The following is a 22,513-nucleotide window of genomic DNA, read 5'->3' as shown; positions in this document are numbered from 1 at the left end:
TTAATTTAGCTATTTAAAAAAAAAGAAACATAAATAAAAACTTTGCCATTTACAATACCAATAGCTCAAACTTTCCTAATGCGAGACCTATTGCATTGCAAATGCTTGTTAATATCTGTAATTATTTGTCGATCATCAGATCGTTTTATAAGCCCAACATGGCTAATCATCGGTACCACAACCGCCTTACTTTTTAAAGCTCTGTTTAATGCTGTGTGGGTTGTTCACAATAGGATGTTGCACAACGCAATGTGGAAAACCTGTATTTATCCACTGCTCTTTATTTGATGTTTGTTTTTAGCTTTTAGAACGTGTATTACTGTTGGTGCTCCTTTTAAGGATGTTGTTTTATATCCAAATAAAGATTATTATTATTACTGCTTTACAAACATGCCAAGATTTAACCTGATGTCAAAATAAGGAACTAATGTGGTGCACATGGCCTATCCAACCTAGTAGTAATAACAGAGTAGAGCTGGGTTTTATATTTAAATAGATGCCTTCATGTTTATATCTTAAGAGAATGCACTGCACTGTTGCAATTTATAGGCTTCATTGGATATTGGATATTGGATATTGGAGGGGTATTTGTAAAGCGCATACGTTCGCTCCGAAGGGAGCATCTTGGCGCTATGAAAAACCTGGGACCAGCTCAGAGGGAGGGCAGTGGGGGGTTTAGATGGCTGCTTTAGTCCAGTCGTCAGAGAGATTAAAAATCCATGTTTTGAGGTGTTTCCTAAAGGGTTTCTCTTGCGTCTGGGATCTAAGATGTTTTGGCATACTATTCCAGGCTCTGATAGCTAGGGTGCAGAGAGTTTTTCCGCCTTTGGTTTTTAGGTTGAATTTGGGGAGGGTCATGAGATTTTCTTGAGAGGATCTAAGAGTGCGACCCGGAATGTAATGAGGGAAACGTTTCGCAAGGTAAACTGGGCCAGATTTGTGGAAGGCTCGGAAGGCTACGACGAGAATTTTAAATAGGATTCTCTTGTGCAGGGGGAGCCAGTGGAGGGATCTGAGGGCAGTGGAAATAGAGGATTTACGTGGGAGTTTTAAGACCAGACGCGCAGCAGTGTGCAGGACACTTTGCAGTTTTAGTTGGGTGGATTTCTTGGTCCCTGCCAAGAGGCCGTTGCAGTAGTCCACCCGAGAGAGAATGAGGGCTACTGCAATGGTCTTTCTGGAGTCGAGCGGGAGAAAGTCGCAGAACTTTCTCATGGATCTTATAATGCCAAAGCATTTACCCGCCACGGTAGTGGCATGAGAATCAAAGGACAGATCGGAATCGAAGATGACTCCGAGGTTTCTGGCCGATGAAACTGTCTGGGGTGGAGCAGCAGAGTTATCAGGCCACCACAGAGCGGGACAAAAGGATGCGTTCTTCCCAATGGGCAGGATTTCGGTTTTGCTGGAGTTACAGCGAAGGTGATTGTTATCCATCCATTGAAAGACCGCTGTAAGGCAGCATTTAAGGTTGAGTTCGGCCAGGTTGGAATTGTCTTCGAGAGGGATGACAAGCTGAGTATCGTCGGCATAAGACGTGACGATTATGCCAAACGATTCTATGAGTGAAAGCAAGGGGATGAGGTATATGTTGAATAGAAGGGGACTTAAAATGGAGCCCTGGGGTACTCCACACGAAATTTTTTTTTCTTTGGATTGGAAGGGGCCCAGTGAGATGGTCTGAGACCTGTCACTGAGGAAAGACCTGATCCAGGCTAAGGCTGAGTGGGTAATGCCGATACCCATAAGTCTGTTAAGCAGTATGGAGTGAGAAATAGTGTCGAAGGCCGCCGTGAGGTCAAGAAGGATCAGGATGGCCTTCTTCCTCTGATCTTGAAGGTTTTTAATGGTGTCGGTCAGCTCGATCAAGGCGGTCTCGGTGGAATGTCTAGACCGAAAACCGGATTGCTGGGGGTGAAGTAGGTTGTGGGCGTCGAGGAAGGCCTTAAGTTCTTTATGGACTAATTGTTCCGTGATTTTGCCCAGTGCGGGTAGTAGGGTGATGGGACGAAGGTTAGTTAGATCAGAGGGGGGTTTATTCGCCTTTTTCATTAGAGGTTTAACCGTACCTTTTTTCCAGGTAAGTGGGACAGAGCCAGATTTGAGGGAGAGGTTGATTATTTCGTTGATGATGGGGTTTATTTCATCAATAATGATATGAAGGATCTTGGGGGGACAAGGGTCGGAGGGAGAGCCTGATTTGCATGAAAGAATCACTTCTCTGGTTTGAGTTAGAGTTACCGGAGAGAAATGAGTGAGGCAATTAGTGGTTGGGCGAGATTTGTCAAGCTCTGAGAAAGAGAACACCGGGGGGGAAGGGGGAAAGTTGATGTGAATGGAGCTTATTTTTTCCTCGAAGTAGTCGGAGATCTTATCGCACAGCTCTTGTGACGGGGGGATCTCCGGTTGGAGGGCTTTTGGTTTGGTAAAAGACTTTACTATGGAGAAGAGGGTTTGTTGTTTCTGATTGGCGGCATTGATGGCGTTTACATAGTAGGTTTTTTTAGCTGATTTTATAGTTGAGAGATAATTTTTTCTCAGGAGTATGTAGTTGCTACGGTCGTCGTTGTCGTATGATCTACGCCACTTGCGTTCTGCTTTCCTGCAGAGGAGGTGGGCGGCGGTAAGCTCAGGAGTATACCAGGGTGCTTTGTTTTTCGTTGTTTTTAGGGTGTTGACTTTTTTATTAGGTGGACATCGTTCAGAGATTTCTTGCGAAAGCCATTTGTTGAAAGAGACAGCATCTTTATCGATGCTTCCAGAGGAAGGGGGGGCGTTAGAAGGGGAGAGGGGGTGAGAGATAAGACTTGCCTGCACAGTTTTCCAATTAATGGAGTGAGTGTGTTGGCGGATTGGTTTTTTGCAGTTAGAGGGGAGGACATTGAGAATGTGGAAAGGGATCAGGCTGTGATCCGACCAGATTTGGGGAATGGGTGGTGAGGTGGAGATGGCTGGAAAATTAGAGCAGACACCGTCCAGGGTATGACCAAGCAAGTGTGTGGGCAGCTTGACACTTTGTTGAAGGTCAAAGATGTCCAATGTCTGCAGCAGGTTACTGGTGGAGGGGTCGATCGGTATTTCCAAATGAAGATTAAAATCGCCCAGGAGGGTGAAGTGAGGGTAGCGGAGAAGGAACTGACCGAGTGCGTCGTTGAGGGAACCGAGGAATTTCGACGCATTTCCCGGCGGGCGATAGATCAGCCCACCTGAAAAAGAGAGGGTGTGGCTAAGCTTGATGGAAAAACCTAGTCCCTCGGCCTCGGTGAGGGGGTCGAGGCAGAATGTGTGGCAGCTGAAGGAATTTCTTAAAATGACCGCGACACCTCCACCTCTCCCTTTCAGTCTGTCCTGTCTGTGGAAAGAGTACCCTGAGGGGAGGGCGATGGCAATGTCAGGGTTACTGTCTTCAGTAAGCCAGGTCTCGGTGATCATAAGGCAGTCCAAGTTGTGGTCAATAATAAGGTCGTGGATGTCCTGACTGTGTTTACACATGGACCTGGCGTTGATTAGACCTCCGGTGAAACAAGGTAGCGTAGGAGGGGTTGGCTGCTTTGTGGCGAAGTTGAGGGTCCAACGACAATTTTTACAACTAGTGGGACCAAATGTAGTAGCGAGGTCGAGTTTGCAGGGGCAGTCCGATCTGCCTTGAAGTTTGCGAAGGACATTGGGTGCATACCTGATGCCAAGAGGGTGTTGGGCAGGGGTTCCTGCGCCTGGCGCGGTCTTGGCGCGGACGGGCGCAGACGGGCTTGCCTTAGGCGCGCCTTCGGCGCGCAAACGGCGCTCCCGCTGCGCTCGTCCGCTGCGCGTCTTGTGTATGCACATATCAGGACAGGGTAAGGGGCGTGGCTAAAAAGGGGGCGGAGTCAGTGCGCACGCCGGGACTGATGGCGGCCGCTGGAAATGATTGAGGTAAGGCGCGGCAGCTCTTGGAGTCAGCTGGGCGCTAAGGGTAGTGAGAGCGCTGAGGTGTGCAAGCTTTTAAAAACACAGATCAGGGTGACACCACACAGAAGATTAAAATGCAATTATTACAATTTTAAAAACAAGTAGCGAGTACCTCCAGCTCCCGGCATGCATTTTAAAAACCTGAACCCTCTTAGAAATGCAACCCAAGCTCTACCACGTGGTACTTGAATGCTGGTCAGCTGTTCAATAATCCTCATGCTGCCAATTTACTGACCACTGTGGTAAAAGACACTCAGAAACGCTCTTTCAATCATAGCTTTATATGCCAATGACGTAGATTAACCACCTTTTATAGTGAGGTTGCCATTCACTTTTCCTCAGCCGTTAACATTGTCATTTAGGAGAACTCCTTTGGGACGGCAGGCCATGATTTGCGTTATCTAAGTCGACGCTCATTTGGTACGACGGGGGCACAGTCTTCCAGATATCAAAGATATTATTGGGCGTCCCACCTTGCGGCGGTTAACCATGTAATTTATGGTTGTCTGGACTATCCGGGGTACGCTATGGACAGGTGGCTGCTCCCAAGGGGAGTTTATAGTAGAGCGTTGTATGCCAAACACCGCAGATTCCCTCTCACTGGCCCAACTGCACACTCAATCCATGTATGGCATGCGGCCAACAAACAACTGGGATGGGACAATAGATTCACGCTGGCTACTGTACTATGGAGCTCTGAGAGACTGGGGAGCCTTTGGAAAACCAAGGGTTTCGACAAATGGGACCTTATTGGAATTTTGCAAATTAAAGATATCTGGGGGGGGGGTAGGGGGGGTGATCCCTTTCACTTCTCTCAAACAGCAATACAGCTTGGCAGTCATTGAATATTATTGATGTCTTTAAATACGACACGCCCTGCTCACCCAGGTATCCGGGAACACCACACTTCCGGAAGCCTCCCCCTAGAGGACAGAATACTTGATGGCCATCTCCCGGAGAAGGCCATTTTGCTTATTTATTTAAAAAAATTATTAATAACATGGCAGAATCGCTGCAAGCCTTAAAGGAGAGGTGGGTCAGAGATGGCTTGGAGCTAGACGAAGAGGACTTGCAGGAGGCAGTTTCCTCCCCGCGGGAGGTTGCCATCCAGGCCCGGCTGAGGTTGGTGCAGCTCAAAATATTGCATAGGACCTACATTACAGGGCCTGGCTTGGTGCGAATGGGTAAAGCAGAGAATGAAGAGTGCAGAAGGGGGTGCAGGGAAACAGGCGGATACTGAAACTCTGGAAACCCCTTGAATTCTCTCATATTGAAAATGTGACCTGACATATGATGTCAATGTTTGGAAATAACGACTTATGGTACGGCTTATTCATGATATTGTGATGGTGAGTTATGTTGAAACTGTTCAATAAAAAGAAATATAAAACAAATTAAAAAACATTTTCATTTACCATTGCAATGGCCCATGAAGTCATGTGTCTTGCTATGTATCTTAGCACATACCAATGTTCAATACTGTTGTGGGTTTTTAAGAATTCTTTGTTTTTGTAGATTGATTTGAATGGGCTTCAAGAAAAGTTGAAGACCCTTGTTGAGAACGGCCACACAGCTCTGTTGGACCAGTGTTTTCACAGTGCCGAGCAAGCTTTTTCACAGTTGTTGGATTTGGTTGATCCTGCCGAGTTAAAGGTAAGATGAGGATCTAGCTGCTTAGTTGTTTATGTTAATCACTCTTAGCTTTTCACCTTGATTTATTCTTGAGCTAAGTCTTTGGTTTCTTGTTTACAGAAACTTCACCTTGCTATGATTGACTATGTTGTGCTTATTTATGGACATGCTCGAGCTCTTTTGGGAATAGGACAACCCGAGGTAGGTCTTTGGATGTTGACTTTAACACTTTTTTAAAGTAGGATGTTGTTATTGTGAATATTTAAGAGTAGCTATTTCTATCAATTATTAAAAAAATGTTTCTTTTTTTTAAAGAATGGTTTGCTGCCTATTTGTAGTCACCATTACCCACCTAGCTATTGGTAGTCCATGTCTATACCTGTGTGTTTGGTCTTCTAACCAAAGTATTTGAAAACACAGTCAACAGTCCCACAATCCTAATGAATGAAACCTTGAAAACAAAAACTGCACATTGACACAATCTGTTTCTAATCTAAAGCTACTGAACGGAAGTTATGTAATGTTGATGCTTTTATATAGCACATGATTACCCTTAGGTGTCCTGGTGCTCGGAAATCATAGTATGTAATATCCAAAAGGTACCCCCTAAAGGTAAATTATAGGTCTGGGAGATTGGAGAAAAAAACTGAAAATATATAAAGGCTCTAAGAGCACTCTCACTCGACCTGTATCTCTTCAACAATGGCTAGAAAAGCTCACAGGGCTGCCCTTTGCTATATCAATACATTGAATGCAGCAATGTTTTATTCATATGCATACATTTTTTATTAAATTCATTTTTTCTAAAAGATAAACATTTTCTAAATACATAAACCTTTCTTTTTTGTCTTTTATACACAATACTTTTGTATGTGATTCAACATTTCATATTCGTGTGCATTAAAAACATTATTTGTGCAGAGACCCCGTACTGTGATCAACCTCACACCACAACGAACTCACATTGTATCACAGCCTTACCAGCCACACTCACATTCATACCTCACACACATACTACACCCAGCTTCAAAGGCATACACAGTTCAAATCATGGAAGAAACACTTCCTTTAATATCCATGGTTATGTTGCCAGCTGGGGGCCCATTGGGTCGACGTACGTTTCGGTGGGTAAAAATTATTTGCATCCACCTTCTTCAGGACCTCACGTTAAAGATAAGATTCATAACAGAGGGTAGTGGGGGAATCTGTAAGCAAAGGGAATATTTTAAGAAAAGTTACCCAAGGGATACTTTAGAATAAAATCAATGGCTATAGCTACTACGCCTATTGAAAAAGAGGAAAAAAGATACAATCCTTCACCATAATACCCCGTGTGATAGAAAAAGTATTTTAGAGAGAACTGTTTTATTTTAAAAGAAAAAGATTGGAAAAAAGGAAAAATTAGGAAATGCCCCACTATTCATTTTGGGGTTTAAGTCAGAATATCTTTGGTGTGCAGCATGCTAGGAAGGTGATGGATGAATTTTACACCTTATATCCCTTTTTCCCCTGGTGCGATGTGATAAACTCCTGCTGGGTCCGTGATGTCTTGTATAACGCATATGCATCACTAACCCTAAGGAGTTAAGCTGTATTCATGATAACGGCTATGGTCTGGTACGTTGTTGGGAGGAGCCTTTTCCACCAAACATGGAAATTTATCATCCTTTCCGTGGCCGTCTTGTTGTCTGTCACCGTTACTGTAATACAGTATTGATATGTATTTACATCAACTACTCTGTACCTTCTCTGCTTTTCTTATTGTTGTCTCTACAATGTGCAAGTAAGTGATATACTCTCATTACCTTTTATTTGGATTATTTTGATGATAGGCCACTCTTGATGACGAAATTGGTCAGCGGTTCCTGCAGTGTAATTGTGTTTCGTTATGCTACTCTGGAGCATGGCGAAGTCATTTTCTGGGTTCTCAGTGACTGCTGATAGGTATTTGCAGAATCAATATCTTTGAAAAGGAGGGAGAATTATTAAGATGTATGATGCATGCTAGATAATCACTTTGCATTGGTTAAACTTTGCTTAAGTGTCTCACATACTCCAGAGTCACGTAAGCAAAAGACTTTCGTTTTTAGGTTAATTTATGCCTGTATTAATACAGCTGTTGTTCGCATTAGGTGCCTTTATGGTACCAGAGACAACCAATATGGTTGTCTGAAAGACAGATCATAGAAATGGCTACATCAAAAACGATGCCTACACCCAATGTGGGTGCGGGGATCACATTTACAAAGGGCTTAATCATTAGGTTAGTGTATGCCTGTATTAATCCAACTTATGTTCACATATGGTGCCTGTATGGTTCCTAAAGTGTCCAGTATGATTATCTGAAAGACACCTTAAAAAATTGGTTCCTCAAAAACGGTCCACCCACCTAATGTGGGTGCGTATTAACTTCCCAATGTTTACACGTATATGTGTGCGAAAAGGACTCGCTGGTATAAAAGTAAATAGCTCAAAAGCCCACCAGAGTACTTTTTCCTCCCTTTTTTGACGATTCCCTCAGCTCTTCCCCCCCCGCGCTTACTTGCTACAAATCCTGGTTCTTCCCCAGAGTCTCCAGTAATTCCTGTCCTTCTATGCTGCCGGACGTCAAGAATGCGGAAGCAAAGGAGCCATTAGAAATACGTCGCGTGTGACGACCTCGTGGTCTAAATCCGATCGCTGTGTTTGTTTCATACCGAACGGTGGCGCCATCTTTGAATGACTGCTCTCCGTATTGTTTTAAAGATTTTCCATTGTTGCAAGTAATCATGGGGGCAAAATATTTATTAATAGTGTATTTACCCACTTGGCAACATATATGAATAACTTTGCAAAACGAGTTGAACTATTGAAAAAAGGTTTAAATGTGTGCGTTAGAGGGTGTTTATGATGAAAATAAATGCGGAACGAAACTTCACGATGTACTTGTCAAAGTATCTGGAGGCTCAATCTAACGATCTGACAAGTTGGAGAATTAACTGCATTTGTCGTAGGTTGGAAGGCTAATGCGGGCAATCGTAAGATGGACATTTGAAAAAAAAGTTTTTTTCATAAGTAACGTACGCCATATTGAAATGGTTCCTTGTATCTACCAGTAATTATAAGTTTTGATGTGCATGCCTTATTTATGACTATAACTATGCTATAATTTCTAGTGTCCAAGGGCTGAAGATTTGTTTGAGAGAAATTTTAAATTGTAAACTTCTCAGGCTACATCTCATAATCAGCCCTCTGATTGTTATGTGAAGTCTGAAAAGGCCACAGAAGCTAATATCTGAAAGAGACACGCTAGTATTAGATTCCTTACCTTAGAATATCCCCAGGCGTCAGACTGGATCCGGAAAATTTTGCGTAGCAGTACCCTTGTGCGTCGGTAGGCGTCGTCTGCGGCTCCGCGTCCGTCGTCGGCGTCGTGGGCGCCGTGATGACGTCGTCGGAGTACTTAGACGCCGCCTCCGCGTGCTGACGTCAGTTCTTCTTTTTTCCGCGCCAGCAAGCGCAGATCTGGAAAAAGCAGTTCCCTGGGCAATTTTTGACTCACTTTTTGATCCTTTTGATCCTGTTTCGAAGTCTCTCGACTCCGATTCGGTGCCTTAGGGATGCCCGGCTTCAAGCATTGTGACGATTGCGACCGGCTGATGTCGGTCACGGATCCTCACCGCGTCTGTTTGTCGTGCTTGGGCGTCGACCATGACGACAAGGCCTGCTCCGACTGTCGGGCCCTCTCTTCGAAAGCCAGGCGGGAGCGGTCCCGTAGGCGCCTCGAACTCCGACAGTCGGTCCCGCGCCGTGAGAGGTCCCGATCCCACGGGAGGTCGAGGGACAGGTCGCGGGCCCGGAGCCACCACAGCTCCGAGAGTAGGCCTCACTCTTCCGGGTCGAAGTCGTCAGGTAAGAGGCACAAGAAGTCCAAGCGGCATCGCTCCTCGGACTCCCCCCGACGCTCGCACGATGCGGCCGGGGGTTCGGGTGACACCACCCACGCGGCTCCGTCGGATTCGCGGGCGCGTTCGGCTCCACACCCTCCGGTCCCTGGGCTGAACGCGTCGCAGGAGGAGATCGAGCGCTTCCTCATGGCCATGAGGAAACTCTCTCCTCCGACGGGCTCCGCGGCGCCTCCGGGCCCAGCGGACCCGACTGGGAGTCCTAGCGGGTCGGCGGCTCCGGCCCCGAGGCCGTCGGGTGCTTCGACGCCGCCGGCGCCTTCGGGCCCGGTGCCGCAGGTCCCCGTTATCCCGACGCCGCCGGCGCCTTCGGGCCCGGCGCCGAGGGGTCCAGTTGTTCCGACGACGCCGGCGCCTTCGGGCCCGGCGCCGCAGGACGCCGCTGGCCCCCCTTCGGGATCTGGTTCGTCGCCAGTGGATCTGACGGCCTCCCCGGCGTCGGACCCCCAGGTGTCTCCTCCGGCGCGGGCTCCGGGCGGCGCTGGCCCCGGTCCTGCCCCCATTCCTGTTCAGCCGTCGGGACGGCCCCGTTGGGCGCCGCTCCAGACGTCGTTTGGTGAATTTCACTTTTATGAACAGGCCCCATTAATTGAGAACCCTGAATTTCAGGAGATGGGTGAGGAGGAGGACTGGGAGGGGTCTGAGGACCCTCTGACCAGAGAGTGTCAGTCTCATGAGGACTGGACAGGAGACCTTGGGGAGGCCAGTGGCCTGGACACCTCTCCAGACACTGGTTTTGTCTCCCCTCCTACCGTGGCTTCGGAGGAGGGAGCAACTTATAGTGTGGTGCTGATGAGGGCTGCCAAGGCCTTGGGCCTTGAGCTCCCCGTCACGGCCGTGAGGACTAACCTCCTCACTGAGGTCCTTAAACCGCAGTCAAGCTCGGCCGAGCCTCTGCTGCCCTTTAATGAGGCCTTGACGGACGTTCTTTTGGGCACTTGGTCCAGGCCCGCTACGGGTTCGCCCGTAAATAGGAACGTGGCCAGATGCCACCGCCCAGCCCCGGGCGACCCATGTTTCCTGTCCACCCACCCCACCCCCGAGAGCCTGGTCATCCAGGCTTCCAATTCCCAGACCGCATTCCCGTCGGCCCCGCCGGATCGGGAATCCAAGAGGTATGACCAGTATGGGAAGAAGATCTTCTCATCCCTGAGCCTCGGCCTGTGGTCTTCCAACACCGCCTGCCTCTTGGGACGTTACACCCACTCGGTGTGGGACAAGGTCGCGGAAGTGCTGCCAGAGTGTCCGTTGGAGGTACGGGCCAAACTCGGCCAAGCCCTTGTGGAGGGCCGGGATGCAGCAAAATACTCTATTAGGTGTGGGCTGGATACCACCGACTCGCTAGGCAGAGCGATGGCAACGACGGTGGCGGTCAGACGCCACGCCTGGCTGAGGTCCGCCAACTTCTCGGCAGATGTCCAGAACACGCTTATGGGCATGCCGTTCGATGGCCGTCGCCTCTTTGGCGACAAGGCAGACCATGCGCTTGAGCGTTTTAAGGACTCCAGGGCTACGACCAAGTCCTTAGGCCTTTCGGGCCAACGCCAGCAACCGGCTGCCTATCACTCCTTTCGTGGCCACGGAAGGGGTGCGCCCACACGTGCCGCCAGCCACGCACCGCAGGGTAATACCCAACGCGGTGGTGGCCGTGGGAACCGCCGTCCGGGCGGTCGGGGGCAACGGCGAGGTCAGTCCACACCTTCCCCCGCAGCATCCGCCTCAAAACCCTCCTAGTCCGTGCTTTCAGGCCCATGTGACGCCAGTTGGAGGCAGGGTTCGCCATCACCACCTCCACTGGCGCACTGTCACGTCGGACAGGTGGGTGCTGCAAATCGTCCGAAGGGGCTACTCCCTCCCCTTCGAGGCGACTCCTCCAGCCATGCCACCGCAGAACCACCGTGTATCGGGGGATCACTTGCGACTTCTGCAGTAGGAAGTTACGGCCCTCTTGGCCAAGGGGGCCATCGAGCGCGTTCCTGGGCCAGAAGTAGGGTGTGGTTGCTACTCCCACTACTTTCTGTTACCCAGGAAGGGCAAAGGGGGCCTACGCCCTATCTTGGACCTGCGGAACGTCACCGGCTTCCTCCGGAAGGAGAAGTTCAAGATGTTGACGCTGGCTCAGGTCCTTGCTGCCCTGGACCCAGGAGACTGGATGGTAGCGTTGGACTTGCAGGACGCTTATTTTCATATCCCCGTCCTGCCTGCCCACCGGCGCTACCTGCGGTTCATGGTGGGCCACGAGCACTTTCAATTTACCGTGCTCCCCTTCGGCCTTACCAGCGCCCCACGGGTGTTCACGAAAGTGATGGCGGTGGTCGCAGCTCATCTGCGCAGGTTAGGGGTTTCAGTCTTCCCCTACCTCGATGACTGGTTGTTGAAGGCGGGCTCGCCCCAGACAGTCGTCAGCCACCCCCTGACGACGGCAGACCTCCTGCACCAGCTGGGGTTCTCCATCAATGTGCCGAAGTCACACCTGTCCCCTCTCAGAAGCTCCTCTTCATCGGAGCGGTTCTGGACTCGGCGCGGTTTCGGGTTTATCCGCCCGAACAGCGGGTCCGGGATATTCAGGCTCTGATTCCCATCTTTCAGCCGTTATCCCGGGTTTCGGTCAGGTTGACGCTGCGGCTTCTGGGGCTGATGGCCTCCTGCATCCTACTGGTGCATCACGCCAGGTGGCGGATGCGGGCTCTGCAGTGGGACCTGAAGTTTCAGTGGGCCCAGCATCAGGGCAACCTATCCGACCACGTCCTGATCTCGGAGGGCACTGCGAGACAGCTGCAGTGGTGGCTTACGGACCGCGATTGGGTCAGCGGCAGATCCCTCTCCCTTCCCCAACCGGAGCACGTAGTTGTGACGGACGCGTCCCTCCAGGGCTGGGGAGGCCACTTGGGAGAGGCGGAGATCAGAGGCCTCTGGTCTCCGGCGGAGTCCCGGCTCCACATCAACCTGTTGGAGCTCAGGGCGATTCGTCTGGCACTGAAGGCATTTCTCCCCTCTGTCCGGGGGAGTGTAGTGCAGGTGTTCACGGACAACACCACCGCCATGTGGTACTGCAACAAACAAGGCGGGGTGGGGTCGTGGATCCTTTGTCAAGGGGCTTTTCGCCTTTGGCAATGGCTGGAACGCCAGGGCGTGACCCTGGTGGCTCAACACCTGGCAGGTTCTCTGAACGCCAGGGCGGACGAGCTCAGCCGTCGGTGCATGATGGATCACGAATGGCGTCTGAACTCGGACGTGGCGCAAGGCCTCTTTCAACGATGGGGAGAGCCTTGGTTAGATCTATTCGCCACCGAAGAGAACGCGCAATGTCATCAGTTCTGCGTGTTGGAATTTCCAAGGCGGCACTCGCTCGGAGACGCTTTTCGTCGCAAGTGGAGTTGCGGTCTGTTGTACGCCTTTCCGCCTATACCACTTCTGCCCAGAGTGCTGAAGAAGATCAAGCGCGACCGGGCCCAAGTCATCCTTGTGGCTCCGGACTGGGCTCGAAGGTACTGGTATCCAGAGCTACTCAGTCTGTCAATCGATCCCCCGGTTCGACTGCCTCTTCAGGAGGACCTTCTGTCGCAGCAGCAGGGGACGGTCCTCCACCCGAACCTGTCCAGTCTCCACCTCCATGCTTGGAGATTGAGCGGCGACAGTTGAGGCCATTTGTCTTGCCTTCTGAAGTCTGTAACATCATTCTGGCAGCCAGGCGTCCCTCCACAAAGTCGGTATACACCTGCAGGTGGAACAGATTTGTGGCATGGTGCACAGCAAAGGCTGTGGATCCTCTTTCTGCCCCTCTTTCTGAGGTTCTTCCCTTCCTTCTTTCTCTTGCCCAGCAGGGCTCTGCTCTGGGCACTATCAAGGGCTACCTTTCTGCCCTTTCAGCCTTTCTCAGGCTACCTGATCAGCCTTCTTTGTTCAAGTCCCCTATTGTAAATAGATTTCTTAAGGGCATCACTCACACGTTTCCTCCTGTTCCGTTTGTGATGCCTCAGTGGGACTTGAACCTGGTTTTAACATTCCTGATGTGCACTCCCTTTGAGCCACTTCACAACTGTCCTCTTCGCCTTCTGACTTTGAAGACTGCTTTCCTGGTTGCCATCACCTCTGCCAGGAGAGTGAGTGAGCTCCAGGCTCTTTCTTGTACTCCACCTTTTCTGTCTGTCCATCCGGACAAAGTGGTGCTTCGTACCAAACCCTCTTTCCTGCCCAAGGTTGTCACGGCCTTTCACATCGGGCAGTCTATCACCTTGCCAACCTTCTTCCCGCCACCGCATCCCTCTAAAGAGGAAGAGCGGCTCCACCATCTGGACCCAAAACGTGCGCTCTCATTTTATCTGGATCGCACACGCCAGTTCCGGATGGATGACCAACTCTTTGTTGGTTACGTGGGCGCTAAGAAGGGGAAAGCGGTGCACAAGAGGACCATCTCCCGGTGGATCATCTTGTGTATCCAGGCATGCTACTCCTTGGCTAGGAAGAAGCCCCCTGTTGGATTGCGGGCTCATTCTACCCGAGCCACGGCGACTACCACTGCCCTGGGCAGGGGTGTGCCCTTACAAGACATCTGTCAGGCAGCTACGTGGGCATCGCTGCACACGTTTGCAAGACACTACTGCCTGGACAGCCAAGTCCGGAGGGATGGCTTCTTTGGCCGTTCCGTCCTCCAGGACTTTCTGGTGTGATTATTGGTTCGCAGACCCACCACCGGGGTTGGTATTGCTGGGGTATCTATTCTAAGGTAGGGAATCTAATACTAACGTGTCTCTTTCAGATGCACAAGTTACTACTTGTGTAACGATATATCTGTAAGAGACATTGGTTAGTATTAGATTCCTTACCGACCCACCCGTCCTCCCCGTTCTGCGAACCAATATCTAGGGTTAGGGTTGTCCCCTTTCAGGGCCCTAGTTTCAATGGCACCAGTGTTGGTTTTTTGACATGGCTCTGCGTTTCTGGCGCGGAAAAGCTGTGTCTAAGAACTGACGTCAGCACGCGGAGGCGGCGTCTAAGTACTCCGACGACGTCATCACGGCGCCCACGACGCCGTCGACGGACGCGGAGCCGCAGACGACGCCTACCGACGCGCAAGTGTACTGCTACGCAAAATTTTCCGGATCCAGCCTGACGCCTGGGGATATTCTAAGGTAAGGAATCTAATACTAACTAATGTCTCTTACAGATATATTGTTACACAAGTAGTAACTTGTGCATCAATGCACATAATGCGATCTAATGCAAAGAGTAATACTTATACTATGCTTTGTAGTTACCATTATGCAGTGTCCACTCACGTGATCTTCCAGACTATTTCCTCATTAAAGCCCTCCTTGACAGTATTGAGGGTAAAAATCCAATATGTTTCTCGGCCTTTTCGTGTGTTTGTCTCATTGCACCCTGGCTTGGGTTTAACCTTTTCCAGAATCAGCCAGCGCAGATCTTTTACAGTGTGTGCATGTTCGTAACAGTGCTGCACCATAGGTGATGTGAATTTTTTATTTTTAATAGCAGATTTGTGTTCAGAGTAACGTACCCTGGATTGTCTGCCTGTTTCTCCAACATACCCTTGCTTGCAGGGACATAGAATAAGGTATATTATGTTGTTGCTCCTGCAATTTGTCATGTCTTTTAGCTTGCCGTACCGACCTCGATATTCTTATCAGTCTGTTACAATGGCTGTGTTGCAGGCAACACACGTGCTACATCTGTGGTTACCTTTGATGGGTGACACTCCTATCCCTGACCTATCTCCAAGGGTCTTAGATGGGTAGTCCCTGGTATGAACTAACTTATCTTTTAGGTTGGTATTTCTGCGGCACGCTAGTATGGGTTTCTCCAAGATGTCATGTTCCTCTGTGGCATTAAGAACATTCCAATTTATCTTCAGTATCTTTTTAACTTGAAAGTTAAATGAGTAGTGGTTTATTACACATTCTAGCTTGTCTGTTTTCTGGCGTTTCGATCCTGATAGCAGAGCCTCCTGATTATAGAATCTTGCTCTCTTAAAGGCTGTCCTTACTAACCTTTTGAGATACCCTCTGTCTATCAGTCTTTGTTTCAAATGCCCTCCATAGATATCAAATTTGGAGATATTTGAACAATTTCGTCTGACTCTTAAAAATTGTCCAAAAGGCATGGAGTCCTTTTGGCAGTTGGGATGGAAGCGATCATGTTTCAGAATTGTGTTCTTAGCTGACGACTTCCTATAGAAGCTGACTTCTAAGTAGCCGTTACTGCCTGAGATGACTATGTCCAGGAATTCCACATACTGGTTGCTGTAATTCGCTGTGAATTTCAGGTTTGCGTCACTCAAATTCAGCCAGGATATAAAATCGAGAAGAGCCTGTTATTCCCTCATCCATATTAGAAAGATGTCATCTATAAATCTGTGCCATATTTTTACATTTTCAAAATATGGTGCTACCTCATTGAAAATGTGTTTTTGCTCAAACTCACGCATAACATTTTTTGCAATACTGGGAGCGCATGCAGCTCCCATGCTGGTTCCCTTTATTTGCTGGTACAGGTCACTATTGAACTCAATAGTTGTTGTGTAGAACTAATTCAAGACACTCTAAAAACCATCCGTTGCTACAGCCTCTATGGCTCTCCCTTGGGGTATGTTTGTATAGAGTGCCTCTATATCTAGTGTTACTAAGAATTCTCTATTTGGGTCAAAAGGCATGTTCTCTATCTCGTTAATAATGTCCCCTGTATCCTTAAGGTACGATTGATAGGTAAAAGTTAAAGGACACAAGAAATTATCGACATATTTTGATATGGGTTCTGTACTCAAATTAATAGAGGAGACAATGGGGCGCATTGGTGGATTATTGATGTTTTTATGTGTCTTAGGCACTCCATAGAGAGCAGGTATCACTGGGTTGTCTTTATTTCGAAATTTGTATTCCTTGCGGCAAATGTCGCCTTCTTCCAGAGCTTTTTTTGTAATCTTTGTAATTTGTGTGTTTGTGTAGCTCGATTTACTGGCCTGTAGTATTCGCGGACTGCTAGCAGTTCTTGAATCTTGGTAGTATAAACGTTCCTGTCCATCATCACTATCCCACCCCTTTTGTCACAGGGTTTGACAATGATATCCCTACTGTCTTGTAAGGTCTTTAGGGCAGCGCTTTATTTTTTTGTAAGGTTATAGTTGCTTTGATGGTTATAGTTGTTTTGATGGTTATATCTAGTAACATTTTGCAGTTCTTTCAAAACTGTTTGGTCGAAGATGGCGACTTCTGGGCCTACCATGTCTAGAGTGGGGGTGAAAGTAGACTTTGGTTTGCAACCTGATCTATTTGTTTCCATATCCTCGCCACTATTCTCAACAAATAATCTCTTTAACCTTATGTCCCTAAAGAAGGAAAATATGTCTAAATTCAGTTGGAACTTGTTACACGGACTGCCAGAAACAAATGATAGGCCCTTACTGAATATTTCCACTTCTTCTTTACTGAGTTGATGTTTTGATCAATTGAAAACCTAATCTGTCATCTTTTACCTCCAATACTGTTGGTTTCTGGTTCTCATGTATGTTTGTGGAGGTGGAGTGTCTGCTTGGTGATAATTCCCCCTGTTTGCTCTCAGATACCTTGGCCTTCCTCTGTTGTAACCTCTCCCTAAAAAAAGAAGGCTGCTTTTGATAGTATTGGTTTAATTCCATCGGGTTTGAGGGTTACGGCCTTGTTCACAGAAATACGCAAGTTCTTGGAAAGATTGTCACACATATCCAATAGATGTTCCAGAGACTGGATGTACCTGATTGTGGCGACGGCCAGAGAAGTGGTGGTGGTCCTCAATCAGGAAATCCAGAATCTGGTCGAAAAACTAGTATGACATCGTTAGAAGAGGCAAAAACGAAACTAGAGAAAAAAGAAAACTGACAAACTTAAACAGGATAAAAGATGGTACACCCAAGAAAAGGCGTATCCATACCTGAATCCCAACTATTGCCAAGATTGTCAACAAGATCAAACAAATCAATATCAGTATGGACCAAGGAGAAAGATATTAACCTTTTCAGATACTAATTATTCTAACTCAGAGGGAGACAGTTCTTTCACACCAGAAAGTGCAAACTCTAACTACGGACCTAGAGGAGGCCGACAAGCTGAACAAAACCAATACTATCAACAGCACAATAGACACCTACATTTAATAGTCAACCTGTGTTAGTTATTAATCTGAAAAATCTTGCCACTCCATAAACCTGATTTTCGGGTTGAGTAGTGTCCTGATGATAGAACACGTTTACTAGAGTAACTTGACCTATATGGATAGCCCAAACCTATTACTGATAGATTGTAGAAACATTTGAATCTGTGTAAACATAAGTATGTAAAGCCAAAGTCAAAAGCTTTTCATAGCAGCTGATGGGAGTGGAGGACATTAGAAGCTAAAATGAGAATGTATAGTATGTTATGTGTGCAGTGTCTATTGAAAACAGAACTGTGAGACCTTGAAGGAGATGCCACCTCAGTGCACATCATTTCAGCCTTCTCACATCTGATCCACTAACAATCCTTCTAGCTGCAGATGTCCTTAATGGGTGATAGAGGAGTACCCGGCCCAAGAGACTGCAATCACACTAAAGCCTGGGGGCAGAATCGAACTGATTTAATTTCAGGAGGCTTCTGATAGATTTACTGCGTAGCCTGCCGTTCGACTGGTGACCACAATGTTAATGGGAGCCACTGAGAAGTATCGGAGCAAGGATCTTGCTTATGAACTTTTTTCAGCAGACATGTACAGTAGAAGCAGTAACACATAGCCAAAAGGCAGCTTCTAGTGCTAGAAAGTTCTAGTAATAATCTCCGTAAAGTAATAAATACAGTGGCTGAGTTAATGTGACCTACCTGCTTTAAATGATTCCCTGTTTTGTTGTTACTTTTGGCAGGAATTAACGAGCGCTGAACAGCAGTTCAACAAAATAATAGAAAAGTATACCAAGCAGAGGTTTAACTGTTTGGCATTCTATGGAATCGGAAGTGTGCATTTAAGGCAAAACAGGTTAGTATTCTAACTTTTTTTTTTTTTGGAGACCTATTTTTAATGCTGATTCAAGTTATTTTTCATATACTAACAGATTAAGTTGTGTATCCTGCCTACTGAATACAATCTGCTCCATCGTTGTTACAATAATACACTTCACCTGATTTGCCTATCCCAATAAAACTAAATATTTTGTTGATCTCTGTATCATAGAATTTGATGATACATAAAAGGAATGTGTTTTAATAATTGTAATTTCCTCTGGATGTATGAACGTGAATGATCTTGATAATACTGTTTTAGATTTGCAGAAGCCAAAAATCAGTTTATTAAATGCCAGATCATGCTGAATCGTAAAATAGTGCCTGGAGTATTAAAGTGGCCCACAACATCTGTTATTATTGAAGAGACGAGGCCAGAAAAACTGCAGGTAAGAATGGCTTTCCTTTCAGTTTAATATTGTCCAAGAGTATATTTTATTTCATGTTGTTTCCAGTACTTTAAATTGTGTCTTTACTACAGATCCTGTTAGAGGATATTGCTTTAACCTCTGTTTTTGTGCCTTCAATTCAACATAGCTATGCAGATGCCTTTTTCAAATTATTCTTTCTATACCACATAAACATTTGAGTATATAGCAAAACTGTGTGTGTAAATATGTTCCCTACACTTGTTAAAATGTATTATATATTCTATAAGTTGTTAATCGTATTCACTTCGTTTTACTTTAGATCACAAAATATAAATAATATCTTTAATCATTTTCCGTTTTTGTTTTTCTTACCTAGATGCTGTTAGAGAAATGTATTGAAGAGTGTAAATTCCCTCCAAAACCTGATGCAATATGCCGTTACCCGCTGTGCAAGGGATACAACAATAAGCATATCTATTTCACCGATCCGGATTTTGAGGTTAAGTGTTATCATATCTGTCCAACAGTTTTACATATGTTTCACAATATATTGGCGTTAGGATTTGAAGTTTGAGCTGGGTGTCCTCGTAGTCAGGATTGAATGCTTAGCAGTAGTTATTTTTGTCATCCACCACAAAATAGGTTTAGAGCCATGGGAGGAACATGTGGTGTTATCTGCAAAGTGCCTATCTGTACCCTTTCTATAGAGGCAACATTTACTGCTTGCATGGGGTAATATGATACTGTTGCTGAAAGCAGCCTTGATGTCTCTTGATCTTGTTATGCCCTAAAATTGACTAGCAACATATTGTGTATTTGGGCTTCCAAGCAATTGAACAAAAGGAATATGAATATTTTAACAGTTCAGAAAAAGTTGACATGCAGTGCTAAATCAAAGATTTGAAAATCATTTGGAGAATGTCATTAAATGTGTTTTAAGAACACACGACAAGTCAAAGTTGCATGCCTCCCACTACTCAGGCAAGGGTATGTAAGATGTGAGAAAGTTGAGCCTGTTTACTTGTGGTGAGGAAAAGCAATAGGGGATTAGGGTGGTGGGTTTCAGTTAAAATGCCCATGTGGTTTGTCAATTACCTCAATATATGTATGACCAAATTCATTTTGTTTTTCATTTCATCCACATTAAATAAAACACGGATTGCAAATAATTCCTGATTGTCTTCCAAATAAAATCCGTGCTCCTGGTTATTTTATTGCTCAGAATGATATTTTTGAAATATCATATGGTGCGACAGTACATTTTTTTCCAGGATTTTTGCATAGGTTGACTTCAATTTCCATTGAATTTGTTAAAAATACTGAATGTCTCTTGCAAACTATCGGGCAGAATCACTTTTTTACCTTGCATTTCTAACAAAAGTGTAACTTTATTTTAGTATTGAATACTGTACCTTAATAGAAATAGATTATAGATATGTATAGTTCTAAATAAGTTCGTTTTAAAATCTAAAGGTTTATGCATGTTTATTTCAGGGATTTATTCGTCTGTTCTGCTGTCACCTGTGTAAAGTGGAGTATCACATCGACTGTTGGAAGACACTTAAGACAACTGAATACTCTGATAAGAATGATAAGGTAAGATATGCAAGAAATTACTCAGACGGAACAGTTCAATGCTGTATTTCTCCCATTGCGTGCATTGTCCTTATTTAATTTTTATGTTATGTGAGATAATCGTAGAGCATCATACAGTTCGATGTTGATCACTAGTAGTTAAAGAGTGGTATTTAAAGAGGAAAAGAAATATGATCAGTAAAAAAATCTTTATTTCCTCTGTCATCAGTCTCCCAGGTCTTTTACTCGAAATTAAGTTGCAGGAAGTGCAAATGTTGTTAGTAGAGAAGGCTAGGTTCTATAGTCCTACATGTGGGATGTCTGATAGCCCTGGGCACCGTCATATCAGCCGGTCTATCACTTAAAAAAAAAGGTACTGGAGCATGGTTGGGTTTGTTCACATTCAGGCTACCCTTCCATCCACCCACACTTAGTCTTCTGCATATTAACACAAGGATTTAAATCAAGCTAAAAAAAGGAAGGCAAGTGAACATTACATTTGTTTGTTCTTACCAATTGAGAGACCTTTTGTTACCCTGCAGTGGGCTTAGAGGCCAGCAATGGCTTACCATTGCTAATCTTCATTTTTCACTCTCATTGACGTACTTCATATTCGCCAGCTTTCTTTGGGTTTCCTTCCTCTTTCTATATATTTTCTTCCCCTGGATCATGGACAACTTACTGTGTCCTTCCACTCCTCGTGTTTTCAAATGCTTCTTTTTCTTTAAGCACTCTACAAGAGTGTGTGTGATTTCCAGCTGTCTGTCTTCTGTACTTCTCCCTCTTCATGTTCCTCTCCCACTCCCTTCCACCCATCCTTTGTTGTCTCTGTGCTTACTCCTGCCCAGCCTCTGTTGTCCGTCTGCTTAGCCCCCACCCACCCTCCGTCGTCTGTGTGCTTCCCCCTGGTCCTCCTGCCCATCCTCTATTGTTCGGAGGGTTCCCCAGACATTCCCACCCACACTCTATTGTCCTTAAGCTTGCCGCTGCCCCTACCAGCCATCCTCCATTGTCTCTGTGCTTCCCCCAAACTCTCCTGCCCTTCCTCTGTTATCTGCGTGCTTGCCCCCTGCATACCACCCCTTGTCTGGGTGCTTTCCCCTTCCGCCCATCCTCCTTTGTCTGGGTGCTTGCCCCTCTCATCCTCCTTTATCTAGGCGCTTGGTCCTCCTGCCCACCTTTCCTTTGCCTGGGTGCCTGCTCCTCTAAACCCACCTCTCCTTTGTCTCTGTTTTTGTCCCTCCCTCAGACCCACCCCCCGCCTGGGATGTTGTCCCTCCCGCACATCCCTACTTTGCCTGGGACTTTGTCCCATTGTTTTCTGGGTTTTTGTCCCTCCCACCCCCACCACTTTTTGCTTGGGTTTTTGTCCCTCTTGCACCCCCCCTTTTTGCCTGGGTAATTGTCCCGCCTGCCCCCCTTTGCCTTGATTTTTGACTCCCACTTTGCCTGGGTTTGTGTCCCCCCCCCCCCCTTTTGCCTGGGTTTGTGTCCCATCCACCCACCCCTCCCACTTTGCTTGGGTTTGTGTACCCCCCCACTTTGCCTGGGTTTGTGTCCCCCCCACTTTGCCTGGGTTTGTGTCCCACCCACCCACCTCCCCTACTTTGCCTAGGTTTGTGTCCCACCCATCCACCCACCTGCCCACTTTGCCTAGGTTTGTGTAACCCCCGCTCCCACCCCCCACTTTGCCTGGGTTTGTGTAACCCCCACTTTGCCTGGATTTGTGTTCCAACCCACCCCCTCTTTGCCTGGGTTTGTGTCCCAACCCACCCACCCCCTCTTTGCCTGGGTTTGTGTCCCAACCAACCCACCCACCCACCCCCTCTTTGCCTGGGTTTGTGTTCCAACCAACCCACCCCCTCTTTGCCTGGGTTTGTGTCCCAACCAACCCACCTACCCACCCCCTCTTTGCCTCTCTGCCCTCATGGACATGCCGTTTGGTGGCAGCCACCTCTTTGGTGGCAAGGCAGATCATGCGCTTGAACGCTTCAAGGACTCCAGGGCTACGGCCAAGTCCTTG

The 22,513-nt window shown here is 47.0% G+C and overlaps 1 protein-coding gene across 5 annotated transcripts in view; it reads left to right on the top strand.

Moving 5' to 3' along the window:
• TTC3 (tetratricopeptide repeat domain 3) overlaps positions 1–22,513 on the top strand; it is a 1,911,479-nt gene that overhangs the window by 664,970 nt on the left and 1,223,996 nt on the right. For all 5 annotated transcript variants that reach the window (XM_078656864.1, XM_078656865.1, XM_078656863.1 and 2 more), the window contains 6 exons: positions 5,464–5,601; positions 5,701–5,781; positions 18,409–18,521; positions 18,807–18,933; positions 19,292–19,414; positions 20,410–20,511. In XM_078656864.1, the coding sequence (XP_078512990.1) occupies positions 5,464–5,601; positions 5,701–5,781; positions 18,409–18,521; positions 18,807–18,933; positions 19,292–19,414; positions 20,410–20,511 (684 nt within the window). The remainder of the gene's footprint in view (positions 1–5,463; positions 5,602–5,700; positions 5,782–18,408; positions 18,522–18,806; positions 18,934–19,291; positions 19,415–20,409; positions 20,512–22,513) is intronic.

This window comes from Lissotriton helveticus, chromosome 8 (assembly GCF_964261635.1).
Source record: "Lissotriton helveticus chromosome 8, aLisHel1.1, whole genome shotgun sequence".
Taxonomy (NCBI): domain Eukaryota; kingdom Metazoa; phylum Chordata; class Amphibia; order Caudata; family Salamandridae; genus Lissotriton; species Lissotriton helveticus.
The sequence above is the reverse complement of the archived record's forward strand: the minus strand, read 5'-3'. Positions and strand labels throughout refer to the sequence as shown.